The sequence below is a fragment of the Cyprinodon tularosa genome, unplaced genomic scaffold (assembly GCF_016077235.1).
Source record: "Cyprinodon tularosa strain WSP-4 unplaced genomic scaffold, ASM1607723v1 ctg1032, whole genome shotgun sequence".
Lineage (NCBI taxonomy): Eukaryota > Metazoa > Chordata > Actinopteri > Cyprinodontiformes > Cyprinodontidae > Cyprinodon > Cyprinodon tularosa.
The window spans coordinates 67224-81013 of NW_024037819.1; the positions used below are offsets into that span (position 1 = coordinate 67224).

The window sequence follows — 13790 nt, forward strand, 5'->3', positions numbered from 1 at the left end:
CGTTTGAAATTCAGACGGCCGTCGTAAGGTTGCATCAGAGCGTCGGGCCGCACAGTGTGAGAACATGCATCCTGAACTTTTAAACCCTGTGGTTTCATCATTGAAAATATTGCACATTATATGCCCGGCTTTAGAAAATAAATCCAAGGATAAATAGTTGGACTGAAACAATAAGGCACCATGAACCCCCTGACCTTTGCTTGGTTGGAGTTTAGGCTCTCTCCATCTCTGTCTGGGTAATTAATCTGCTGATGAACTAACTCATGCTTGGTTTCAGATGAACAGATCAGAGATCCTGGATACTGATTCCTAAGAGTGGCTCTGACCTGAAGATGACTTTCTAAATCTGTGATCTCCATCAGACCAACTGAAGATCACTAACCTGAGACTGAACTTCACCAAACTTCACACACTTGGAGACAACCTGCTGGACCCCAGAGCTGAGATCAAGGAGAAGTACTACTACGCTATCTATGAGCTGGTGGTTCGTGGAAACTGCTTCTGCTATGGCCATGCTTCAGAGTGTGCGCCCATCGAAGGCATCAGGGGTGACGTAGAGGGAATGGTAAGAGCTCACTACCCATTTCCCTCCAGGCCCATTTGATCTACATCCTCTGGTCTTTTCAGGTTCATGGCAGATGTGTTTGCAACCATAATACCAAAGGTCTGAACTGTGAGCAGTGTGATGACTTCTACAACGACCAGCCTTGGAGGCCGGCGGAGGGCCGCAACACACACGCCTGCAAGAGTCAGTCCAATCCGATCAGCTAAATGTCCCGCTGGGAGCGCCGCAGCTTTGGCATCTGAGGAGAACTTCCACAACGTCCTGACTGTTTGTTTTCTTCCAGAGTGTGACTGCAATGAGCATTCGGAGAAGTGCCACTTTGACATGGCCGTCTATCTGTCCACGGGAAACGCCAGCGGAGGAGTGTGTGACGACTGTCAGCATAACACCATGGGCCGCAACTGTGAGCTCTGCAAACCGTTCTACTACAGGGATCCAAGCAGACACATGAGGGATCTGCGTGTTTGCATCGGTGAGTCTGGATGGGAAACCCCCCCATCATCAGTCTACACCTCCTGAGATAGACCTTCTGAAATTAAATAGCTGCATACATCCCCCCACCCCCCCCAGCCTGTGATTGTGACCCAGATGGTTCAGAGAATGGAGGGCTGTGTGACAGCCACAGCGACCCGTCCCTCGGCATGGTGGGAGGTCAGTGCCGCTGCAAGACCAACGTGGAGGGACTGCGGTGCGACAGGTGCCGGTCCGGCTTCTTTGGGCTGAGTGCAGAAAACCCCTTTGGCTGCCAGTGTGAGTGAAGCCTACAGTTAATCATCCTGTTGGGGGGGCAGCAGTCCTCCACCAATCAGAAGCTCTCATTTGGCTTTAGGGCTGAAACTTCTATGAGGCTAAAACAAAAACTAAAGCTCTAAGTTATAAAATAAAAGGCATTATTTATGATGAATTAGTCTTTTTCACCCAATCTGCCGTCTTTTCTCTGACCTCCAGCCTGTCGATGCGACCACAGAGGAACCGTGACGGGCAGCTCCATGTGTGACCCAGTCACCGGAGCCTGCGTCTGCAAGCGGCTCGTCACGGGACGCAACTGTGACCAGTGTCTGGTGAGGACGGAATGATGCGTGAAGATTTCACTGCTTGACACCAGTCCTGTTAGTGATCCAGTCACTAGTAACACCAGTAACTAGAGCTGCAATGATCCAGTTTTATCCCATTCAATCCGATACCTGGGCTGTCTGATACGATCGGATTCACCTGTTCAATGAACCACATATCTGCCATGAGAGTGAAGGCTTTAGCCTCGGCATAAACGTTGTTAACAAAGATATAAACATACCTTATATTATTGATCAGAGGTGTCAAGTTACTGTACCTAAGTACACTTTTTAGGTAAGTATACTTTACTCCATTACTTATTTTTCTTCCTACTTCTGACTTCTAATCATTACATTTTCACACCAGTATCTGTACTTTCTATTTCTTACATTTTTAAAACAATCGTTACTCGTTACTCTTGGCTTCGGTTTAATGCAGAGGTCACTGGTATTGATTGACAAATAAGAGCAAAAAAAGAAGTAAAGGTTTCATGTAAAGTGCTTTAGAATGGATTTCAGAAAGTAAAAAAAAAGACAAAATGACTTTAAAAGTCGAAATTCTGACTTTGTAACTGGAAATAAGACTTTGAATCTCTTAATGATGACTTTTTATTTGGTATTTCCTTACTTTCATGTGAAGGAATGCCATTTTTTTACTTCCATGTAGCGGAATCAGGTTTCAGCTGAGATGTTGACCAATCAGTTGGATCGGACTGCCATAAATATTCTATATCCGATATCCTATCCAGCTAATTAGTCGACATTGGGGCCGATATCCGATCCAGGTATCGGATCAGTGAATCTCAGTAACATGTGTCTTCCATCAGTCTGTGTCTCTTTATCCTTGTTACCTTTATTATTAATATTTCTTAGACTGGAAGGAGGTGAAATGGGGAAAGATGGACGACTGGAACAGGTTGGTTCAGAGCAAAGCTCCTCTGGAAGCTTCGTTTAGGAGTCCTAGTCCGAACATTTAGTCCCTTCCACTTTATTCAGTTCGAGGAAGCGAGGCTGCAGTGTGTGCTGGTGACAGAACGACACGTCAATCTGTGAAAAGACCTTTTTTCATCCAACCCTCTGGGTGTTAAACAGCCTGCTGTTGTTCTGAGCCCACTCTGCATGCTGCTCTCTGGGTCACGGCTCTAATTTTAGCCGGGGGGTCTGAGGTTGGACGGACTGGTGTGACTTACAGCGGACCTAAAATGGTCAGGCCTGTTTTTATCCCATAACTCCAGAAACGGGAGGAACAGGGAGAAGAGAAACTGACTGGCTGTAGGGAGTCGGTTTAGGTCACTTTAAATGTCTCTCAAGTCAGATTTATGGATCAAGTCCTTAGATTGATTGATGGTCACAGATTTGAACCGTTAACCTTAAGCAGGGGTCGGCAACCCAAACTCACTAAGAGCCATATTGGACAAAAAACCCAAAAGATAAATCTGTCTGGAGCCGCAAAAATGTAAAAGTCTTCCATGAGCCTCATCTGTCAACACAGACTCTGAGTGTTTTATCCCACTATAGAAAAGGACTATATGGCTTAAATATATAATAAACATTCATGATTAAATGTTTATCCTGAAGCAAAGGTAACTTCATATGACGACTCTGCTGTAGCATGTTTGCTTCTTTAAGTCCATAGTAGCAGGAGGTGAGGGAGGAGCAGGTGATGAGGTCACCGCTCGCTGATGTACCGCCCTTCACTGCGCGGTTCGTATGTATAAGGTTTATGTTGCATTGATGAAATGATAGAAACAGGATAAAGGAATCTCTCTATGGTGGACGTGTTTCTGTTGGGAGGAGCTGATGGAGGAACCAAGCAGGAAGTGACATCATCAGAGCAGAGCTCTCCGTCGCCAGCGCTCCTCGGTGGGATTTAGATTTTCAGGATTTAGTTCCCATCCCTGCATCAGAGCGCTACCTGTTCAATCTATGAACCGTTTTCTATGCTTGCAGCCAAACTAGCAGCAGTAGTTTGGAGATGCAATCTACTTCTTAAATCTATCTTTACTTTCCTCTAATTTATCCAGAGGTTCTGCAATCAAACCTTTTCTCTCCCTCCCAGCCTGGTGGTCGGCTGCATATTCAGCAGCTTTTCCTAACGACTCTTTTTATTATGTGACAACTTCTCATTCAAAGCAAACATGCAGGCAATCCTTCCTCGTTGGTAATGAAAGTAAACGATTCGCTCCATTCTTCTCTGAATCCTCTGTTCTCTTCAGAAATCTTCCTTTTTTCCCTTTGGGATCCATGGAGACGCACCCGTCGCTTTGTTTACAGCAGCCACCTGCCTGCCTGGCGCCGCGCCGCGCTGAAACCTGCAGTGGGCTAAGATGCTAATGTTCATTGACAGAAATGTTTACATGTTTTAATGTATATTTTATTCAACATTTTGCTGCATTGGAAACAAAATTAATGGTTTTTGACCTCCTGCACACCTTATTAAAAAAAAAAAAAATCCATCTTCTCCCATTTACATACATGTTTGAAAAGGCTCCAGGGAGCCTAAAGGGGGGGGGGCATTAAAGAGCCACAGGTTGCAGACCCCTGTCTTAAAGGAACCACGTCCTTTGCTTAAGAAATAAGACTGATAACGTTCTGCAGAGAACAAGAATGCTGGTTTACAGGTTATAAATCAGCTAGTTTTTCTGTAAAGGAGGAAATCTAAAGCATGAATGGAACCTAAGAAGCATGGAGGACGTCCTGTTTGGAAGTTGCTCCTCCTTCTGGGGCGTCTGAACAGCTGTTATCCTTTCCTCTCTCACACTGTGTCCTCCTGTTGTTACCGTCCATCATGTCTCCTCTCTGTCCTCTGAGTCCAGCCAGAGCACTGGGGGCTGAGCCACGACCTGAGCGGCTGCAGAGACTGCGAGTGTGACATCGGGGGGGCACTGGATAACCTGTAAGTGGCGCTGTGACCTCATTTGTACATCGGTAAACTCACCCGATCGGCAGAGAACTAAAGCTAAAGTTGTTTACCTTAAACAGCAGCGATGCTTCGTTTTTATTCATTAATATTTTTAGATTTTTTAACCATCATTAGAAAATTTAATGGAAAATTACTGTCAGATTTTATTACATTTTCACTTTTCTTTCAACTCTTCCTTCTATGTTAAATGTTTTTAAAAACAAGCGGCACCAAATGAGAACAGAAACACGCATCCTTCACCCTTAGTTTTGCTTTTTTAAATTTATTTATTTTTATTGTCAAACATTTCTTTTCCATATTTCCTTATTTGTTTGTGATTAAAAGCCTTACAGCCTCCAGAAGCGATCCTATTAAATAGAATTTGATAATCTTACCATCCATGTCCAGCTTTACTTTCTGTACATAAATCTTTCCCATCTGAGGCTTTTTGAGGGTAAAAAAATAATATACCAGAGTAATAATGGAGAAAATATTAGTCAACTTAATATTTTTTAATATTTAAAAACTATTTTCTGAGAATGTGTTTATTTTAGAGCAACTTTGCAAATGAACAAACCTAACCCTAACCTAGAAAAAGTTCACTACATCCATGTGAATCCCAGATCGTTCCTTTTTTCTAAAAAGTGCTTTAGCCTCGCTGCATGCAGTTAGCCAAGCCTTGTAGCCAAACCAGGTCCTGGAAAAGGACGTTTCTTGCACCATTTCTCTCTCTCAAGTGCGTCTCCAACTTTTGTGACTCAACCTGTAAATCACCTGCAGAACATCTGCGCTGTGGCGCCAGGTGCTGAGCAAATACGCTTCCTGTCACCTCTGGGCGCAGCTCACGTTTTTTCACGTTTTTTTTTATTATTATTTATTTTTTTAGCCAAACAAAGCAGAAATAATCTGTTTTCAAACCGAAAATGATCCTTTTAAAATGGAATAATAATTAAAAAGTATTGTTACTGTCCCAATTCAACAGGTCTTTAAACATGATGTGAAATGATAGAGTGTTTAGAGCTTCAGACCATCTTGCATCCACTCCCCCGATGTTCGTCCTGTGAGTTTATGATCATTTGATCCTGTTTGGACTCTGTCTAGATGCTCCATGGACATCGGTCAGTGTCGCTGCCGCAGTCACATGACAGGCCGCGACTGCACTCAGGTTGAGTCTGGATATTTCTTCATGGCTTTGGATCACTTCCTGTATGAGGCGGAGTTTGCTGAAATGGGTCAGGTGAGTTTGTCCCCAGAAGCCTTTTATGGTTGGTCTCTGACCTGACTCATTGTGGTCTGTGTTTCAGGGTTGTACCTTAGAGACCAGAGAACATCAACCCGGTCGCCCCGCCCAGTGGACCAACATCGGCTTCGCTAAGGTCCCTCTAGGTGGCACCCTGGAGTTTGTGGTGGATAACATACCGTACTCCATGGAGTACGATTTACTCATCAGATACGAATCCCAGGTGTGCAAAGTGACTTGGCTGGTTGCTAAGCTCCTCAGGTGGAATGGGAAGGTGAACAGAACCCATCCAGACTTTGATTTCAGAACAAATCCAGGAACATAATCTTCAGACATGGGTTTGGTTCATCACATGACATGAACCCCAGATGTTGGTCACATCTGTTTCACCCTCCTTCAGTACAAAGACAAAACCGAAAGGTTTGGACAGATTATCTGATGGTTCTGTTAACTCCTGGACCATCGTGAGGCGCCAACTAGCTGTTTGCCATGAAATATGAATTCATCCAGTTTTTAATCTCAGAGTTTTTGACTGAAATGGAAACTATTGATGTTGAATGGGTGGAGGTGTGGGTGTACTGGTCCTATGGGTGTTGAGTAAACAGAAACCACTTTGTGGAAGATCAGGGTCAAGGCAGAGAATGTCTTAAACAATTTAATTCAGTTTATTTATATATTTCTAATTCACAACACATGGAAACTCAAAGCTCTTTACAGATACATTTTATCCAGATCATCCAGTCAGATTGATTCAGAGTTTTCTATTTAAGGAAAACCAGCTGATTGCGTCGACTCATTGACTCTTCAGCAATCCCTCACACTAAGCATGCTCCCTTTGAACAGGAAGAAACCTCCAGCAGAACCAGGCTCAGTGTGAGCGGCCATCTGCTGAGGCCCACTGGGGTTCAAGGAGACAGAAGCAGGCATAGAAAAAGAAGCATAGATACAAAAGGCAGCTGTCAACCAGCTCCACAGGCGGCCCCGTCCAGGAAACACACAGCCAGGCAGACGAGCTCCGAGCCAGCTCCCATGTCAGAGGATGAAGAGAGCACATCCAGTTAGTCACAGTCAGAGAAACAGGACTACACTGGAAAACAGGCCAAGCTCCAACATCTAGAAACAAAGGTGTTGATGGCAGCAGCACAGCTGATATTTCTCTCCAGGATGGAGTCACAGCCAAACAGGAACAGACCAGATGAAGCTACTATGAGAAAAAGCAGAGAGAGCAGAACGTTAGAGATTGAACTAACAGATTCTGCAGAGTGGGAGAATAGAGATAGAATGAAGCAGAATGATGAAAAAGGGGTCCCTATGTCCTCCAGCAGTCTAAGTCTATAGCAGCATCTGTACATAGATGTCTTAACTCATAACTCATAACTCCAGATGCCCCGGGACTGGGAGGAGGTGCGGATCACTGTGATCCGTCCAGGTCCGATTCCCACCAGCAGCCCCTGTGGAAACACCATCCCAGACGATGACCAGCTCACCGTCTCACTGCCAGCTGGAGCCAGGTGTGCGATTCTTTCACTCATACTCATTCATACACCTGTGAGCCTGCATGCTGATGGATTCTGTTTCCGTCTATCCCAGGTTTGTGGTTCTTCCTCAGCCAGTGTGTTTGGAAAAGGGCGTGACCTACAGCCTTCCCCTTGAGTTTAAACGCTATCAAGATGCTAACAGCATCCCCAGCGGCACAGACTACGCCGTCGTCCTCATCGACTCTGTGAGATGAAGTCTCCTCTGGGATTGTGGTGTTGGTGTTCCGCTCTCGTTCTAACGGCCGTCTCTGCTCCAGATCGGTCTGATGCCGCGTCACTCTTCCATGGAGATGTTTATCTCCGGGGATCTTGCTTCAAACGTCAGGAAGCAGACCTTCGAGCGGTACCGGTGCCACGAGGGAGCGAGGAGCGTGATCCGCCCACAGATCAGCGACACGTGTGCTAAACTCATCAACAGCATGTCGGCCATCATCAACGATGGGGCACTGGGTGCGTAAGGGGGGAGTGGGGGGGTGGGGGGGGTGTAAGGGTGACTTTAACTGCTTGGAATTGACTCCTATGTCTGTTTTTGTCCCAACAGCTTGTGACTGTGATCCGCAGGGATCCATCAGCTCCCTTTGTGATGTCCGGGGGGGCCAGTGTCGCTGCAGGCCCAACGTCATTGGTCGACGCTGTGACAAATGTGCACCAGGAACTTATGGCTTCGGGCCGTCAGGCTGCATAGGTGAGCAAGTCCTTTAACCTCTGCTGCTCTCTTCCCAACCACTGACCTCATACTGGTTCACTGGGATTTTACTGTTAGACAAACTGGTCCGTCCTCTGCAAAGGTTAAAACTAGCATATTTAAAGGGACAGCTCCTGATACACACCAACAGTCCAGCTGTTCTAAGGCATCAGATGTTTGACAAAGAACACAGAGGATCCAACGCTTTTGGTCATTACACTTTTCATCCATCACCTAAATATAGAGAAAATGCAAACATAACGAGGAAAACTTTTTTCTCCAAAGTCCATCAGAAAACATCTGCTCTCATTACTCTGGATTTTTTGAACAGTGTCTAGAAGAAATACATTTAAAACTCAGACCAAAGCTTCGACGTCACCACAAACTTCCCATGAAGCAGTAAAAATATGGTGGTGGCAGAAGTATGCTGAGGGGATGCGGTGCCTTACCTGGGATGGGGAAGCTGATGGGAAGAAAACTCATCAGAGACTCAGAAAATGGCCGAAGATTGAGCGGAACATTCATATCAAAGGATGTTCTCAGTCAAAGTCCAGCTTTTACTTAGAAACTAAAAATGATTTTCCTTTTCTTCTGTGTTGCTCTGCCACCGTCCCGCTGCACGGTGCTGCTTTCTCTTAAGATCCAATGAACACCGTTGAAGTTTATGTTTAAACAGGTAGGAAATGTCGGTCCTTGGCCGCCTCCGTCTTCCAGCTGTTGATGGATCCCTTCTTGGGATGTGGTGGCCTACTGATGAGGGCATACAGCTTGGAATTCTGAAGTTGTGAGTTCGAAACCCACTCCCACAGACTGCCACTCTGGCTCTCTAAGCGAGACTCTCAACCCTTTATTGCTCCCCGGGCGCCGCATGATGGCAGCCCCCTGCTTCCCAAGGGGAGGGGTTAAATGCAGAGGTAAATTTATCCAATGTGAGATCAATAAAGTTCAGTTCTATTATTGTTTTATTCTTCAAAGGTCAGGTCTCTGGTGCCCTTTTGTTTCAGGTGTAAAGGAGCTGCAGGACAATGTCAATGACGAACGTTGCCTAACCAATGACGAACGTTGCCTAACCAATGACGAACGTTGCCTAACCAATGACGAACGTTGCCTAACCAATGACGAACGTTGCCTAACCAATGACGAACGTTGCCTAACCAATGACGAACGTTGCCTAACCAATGACGAACGTTGCCTAACCAATGACGAACGTTGCCTAACCAATGACGAACGTTGCCTAATCAATGACCAACGTTGCCTAACCAATGACGAACGTTGCCTAACCAATGACGAACGTTACCTAACCAATGACGATCGTTGCCTAACCAATGACGAACGTTGCCTAACCAATGACAAACGTTGCCTAACCAATGTCGAACGTTGCCTAACCAATGACAAACGTTGCCTAACCAATGTCGAACGTTGCCTAACCAATGACGAACGTTGCCTAACCAATGTCGAACGTTGCCTAACCAATGTCGAACGTTGCCTAACCAATGACGAACGTTGCCTAACCAATGTCGAACGTTGCCTAACCAATGTCGAACGTTGCCTAACCAATGACGAACGTTGCCTAACCAATGTCGAACGTTGCCTAACCAATGTCGAACGTTGCCTAATCAATGACGAACGTTGCCTAACCAATGTCGAACGTTGCCTAACCAATGACAAACGTTGCCTAACGGCGCTTTACAACATGCAGAAACTTTAAAAGAGAAGATTTATTTTACTAAAGGTTCTTTGGCCGATGACGCTGTAACACGTCGCCATGTCCTCAGATACTCCTTCATATAAGGCCTACAGATACAGGCCTCTGTTCGCCCGTTAGGAAGTATCCTCTGTGTGCTAATGTATCCCATGGTTCATTGCGGGTCAAGTTAAATGTAATACTACAGTATGTGAATAATTTTGTCTGAAACTAATGAAAATAGCTCATGGTCAGTGAGTCAGATATGTTGCAGATATTTTTTGTATATGCATGTTGGGACTACAGATCTGATATAGGCAACGACGGCGCTGCTGCACCAAAATGATATCAGCACACAGAACAGTAGTGAGTCGCTCGGCATCCATTCTTTGCCTGCTTTGTGCTTAAACTCTCACTGTTGCTAGGCAACAGCGCTGAGTTTGCGGCGGTGATAGCTGGGTAAGGCCAGACCTTTTCAGATCTGTAGTCAAACTCTTCCTGCTTAATTTTCACGGCCCAGAAGGACCCAGTCACAGGATTCTAACACACAGCGCTCATGTACTTATTGAACACCTCCAGGAAGTTAAAAAGTTCGGGTTTGGTGATAACTGTTCATAGAGAGATATCCCTAAAAGCTACTGTCTTCCTACGCCACCTGATCGATTCACCCTCTTCTGATTGTTCCAGCATGCGAGTGCAGCCTGGACGGCTCAGTGACCCGACTCTGTGACAAGTACAGCGGGCAGTGCCAGTGCCGCCCTGGAGCGTTTGGGCAGCGGTGTGATGGGTGCCAGGCAGGTCACTGGGGATTTCCCAGCTGCCGACCATGCCAGTGTAATGGACATGCCGACCGCTGTGACCAAAGAACTGGAGTCTGTATCGGCTGCAGGGACAACACAGGAGGAGATAAGTGTGACAGGTGATAACCCACAAGTCAAGTAAGATAAAACACAATCTAGCAGGAACACACTTAAAAACATGGAAATCCTGGCAGACATGATTAGCCTAAGATGCAAACACATATCTCAGAGTACTTTAGTACTTTACAGAGACAATGAAATCAGATAATGGTTAAAAGTTTCTGTCAAGGAAAAGACGTGCTCCTCCTGAATGAGCTTGCATTTTTCAATTGACTCTGCAGCAATCCCTCACTCCAAGTATGAACGTAACAACAGCCAGGCAGACGAGCTCCGAGCCAGCTCCCATGTCAGAGGATGAAGAGAGCACATCCAGTTAGTCACAGTCAGAGAAACAGGACTACACTGGAAAACAGGCCAAGCTCCAACATCTAGAAACAAAGGTGTTGATGGCAGCAGCACAGCTGATATTTCTCTCCAGGATGGAGTCACAGCCAAACAGGAACAGAGCAGATGAAGCTACTATGAGAAAAAGCAGAGAGAGCAGAACGTTAGAGATTGAACTAACAGATTCTGCAGAGTGGGAGAATAGAGATAGAATGAAGCAGAATGATGAAAAAGGGGTCCCTATGTCCTCCAGCAGTCTAAGCCTATAGCAGCAGAACTATAGAGATAGCTCAGGATAACCTGAGCCACTCTAACTAGAAGCTTTATCAAAAAGGAAAGTTTTAAGCCTAGCCTTAAAAGTAGACAGGGTGTCTGCCTCACGGACTAAAACTGGTAGTTGGTTCCACAGGAGAGGAGCCTGATAACTAAAAGATCTGCCTCCCATTCTACTTTTAGAAATTCTAGGAACCACTAGTAAACCTGCAGATTGAGAGCGAAGTGCTCTGTTAGGAACATAAGGAACAATCAGATCTCTGATATCAAAACACTCTTCTTCTTCCTCTCAGATGAAAACCCAGAAGCATGGGGTTCTGTCAGATTGACAGACCGTAGTAGCCACGTTAGCTCAGCCATGTCTTTGTCCAAATACGTCGTCTCCTTTTCTTTTTAAGTCTTTCAGCACTAAATTGCCCAAATATCCAAGGCAGCACGTTTCACTCTAGTGAGCTTCATGTTCCTCTGCTACTGGTTTGTCTTCCAGATAGACGAGTCCCAGTAGCGCCATCTCACTACGGAGCTGAGTCCCACCTGGTTTTTAGACGTACAGTGTGAGCAGGTAGATCGCATCAGAGCGTCGGGCTGAACATGCATTATGAGTTGTGAACTCATACTGTACGTACAGCGTTAGCTGCTGCTGCGTGCAACGACTGAAAAAAATGGCACACTGTATGCCCGGCTTAAACCAGTCTAGTGCTGTTCCTTTAATTCCAACAAAATATTATATTATAAATATAATATTCTGATCAACTGTATCAAATGCAGCACTGAGATCCAACAGGACGAGCACAGATACAAGTCCATTATCTGAGGCCATGAGAATATCATTAGTGACTTTCACCAGAGCTGTTTCAGTGCTATGATGAGCTTTAAAGCCAGACTGAAACTCTTCAAAAAGTTCATTATGGTGGAAGTGATCGCAAACTTGTTTGGCAACTACTTTCTCAAGAATTTTAGATCAGAAAGGAAGATTGGATATAGGTCTATAATTGACCAAGTCATCTGGATCTAACATCCAAGTTGTAGGCTTAGATGAAGACGATAGTTTTGCTAACTCTGAAAGTTCAACTGGATCAAAGCAGTCTAAACCCGGTTCAGATTCCATGACTAACTCAGTTGCTGCCCCCCCCCACCCCCCCTGCAGAGACAAACCAATGGCGGATAGAGGAGTGCTAATGATCTTATTTTTAATAAGATCAATCCACATAACCTCAAAGTGCTGACGGGAAAACCTCAATCCTACGATCTTCTGTTTTTAACTCTGCATGAAACTTTCTTTTAAATAGATTGTCTTTCCTGTAGGTGTGCCAAAGGTTACTATGGAAACCCAATATTGGACATATCATCCGGTGGCCAATGTCGTCCATGCCCGTGTCCAGATGGTCCCCACAGTGGACGAAACTTTGCCACATCTTGTTACCAGGACAACCGCAACAGACAAATAATCTGCAACTGTAACCAAGGTTACACAGGTAAACCGCATATAAACATGTATGGAAATGTGTGTGTATATATATATATGATTTTATCTGTTGATGGGAAAAAGCTTTTCTATACAAAAGGAGTCAGTTCCCTTTAAAATGATCATTGGTTCTGTCACCAAGGGGAACACTAGGAGATTACAGCCCATAATGTGTTTCTAACGTTGTTTGGGGGAATTTAGATGTTTCCTGGATAAAGTGAAGTTGTGCTTCTCTAAAATCATCTTTTTGTCCTTCGTTCAGAGATGGACTTGCTGCTTTGTTTCTGGATGAGCTCAGTTTGGTCACAAATCAATAGCTGAACATTTTCCTTCATAATGTTTAGGTAAAAGGATAAAAGTTGATAAAAACATACATGCCGCCGTATGGTGGCTGCAGAAAAGCACAGCAGTAGCATCAGAATATCACTATTAAAATCAGGCTGGATCTAACTGGACGCTGGTCTTAATTAATACTCCAGCTTTGTCTCACTTGGCAAGAGGATGTTTTTCCAAATATGGTAAACCTTTGTCACCTTTGAACTCTACCATGGAGACCAATGGTTCCTCTATCTATCCAGCCAGTGGTGTTTCCACTCTTATTAGCAGGTTTTATGATTTCATTCTTTGTCTCTATATGTGTGTCTGTGGAACATAACGTTCAGGTTTCTCGTGACCAAGTGAAGTTAGGTAGCAACAGGAGCGTTTCCCTCTAGGCTCTGGTGAATAGTAATGGTTTTGTTTTCCTTCCTCCCTGTCCTACTGGCACAGGGATTGTTAAACGCTCCGGGGCAACCATTTTTAAGCGTGAGTAGTGAAAGTTGGTCCCCTCCCATCCCTGCTTCCCCCTCTTTTTTTGTTTAGTTTTAATCCACCAAGCCTACCATCCTCCTCACCAGCCTTACCCATGCATGACCTTAGGAGCACCGCTGTGCTAAACACCCTCACAGTTGGACCTGATTCAAAAGTTGCAGAAATTTATTCCAGTGTTTATTTTCTAATCATGCTAATGGGATTATTATTATTACAATAAATAAAAAGTCGCATCACCGAATTAAGTAGATGAATGGATTTAAAACCAAAATTTGAAGCAGGTCAGTGTAAATATTCCCCCAACAGAGACCTGAGCCAGAGTCGTCCTGCTG

At 44.9% G+C, this 13790-nt stretch overlaps 1 protein-coding gene across 1 annotated transcript in view; it reads left to right on the forward strand.

Moving 5' to 3' along the window:
* lamb2 (laminin, beta 2 (laminin S)) overlaps positions 1-13790 on the forward strand; it is a 52899-nt gene that overhangs the window by 22453 nt on the left and 16656 nt on the right. The window contains exons 10-23 of the mRNA XM_038281322.1: positions 363-565; positions 628-748; positions 849-1037; positions 1136-1315; positions 1514-1626; positions 4434-4513; positions 5621-5756; positions 5824-5982; positions 7143-7270; positions 7350-7482; positions 7555-7747; positions 7839-7982; positions 10354-10585; positions 12489-12658. Coding sequence (XP_038137250.1) covers positions 363-565; positions 628-748; positions 849-1037; positions 1136-1315; positions 1514-1626; positions 4434-4513; positions 5621-5756; positions 5824-5982; positions 7143-7270; positions 7350-7482; positions 7555-7747; positions 7839-7982; positions 10354-10585; positions 12489-12658 — 2181 coding nt within the window. The remainder of the gene's footprint in view (positions 1-362; positions 566-627; positions 749-848; positions 1038-1135; positions 1316-1513; positions 1627-4433; positions 4514-5620; positions 5757-5823; positions 5983-7142; positions 7271-7349; positions 7483-7554; positions 7748-7838; positions 7983-10353; positions 10586-12488; positions 12659-13790) is intronic.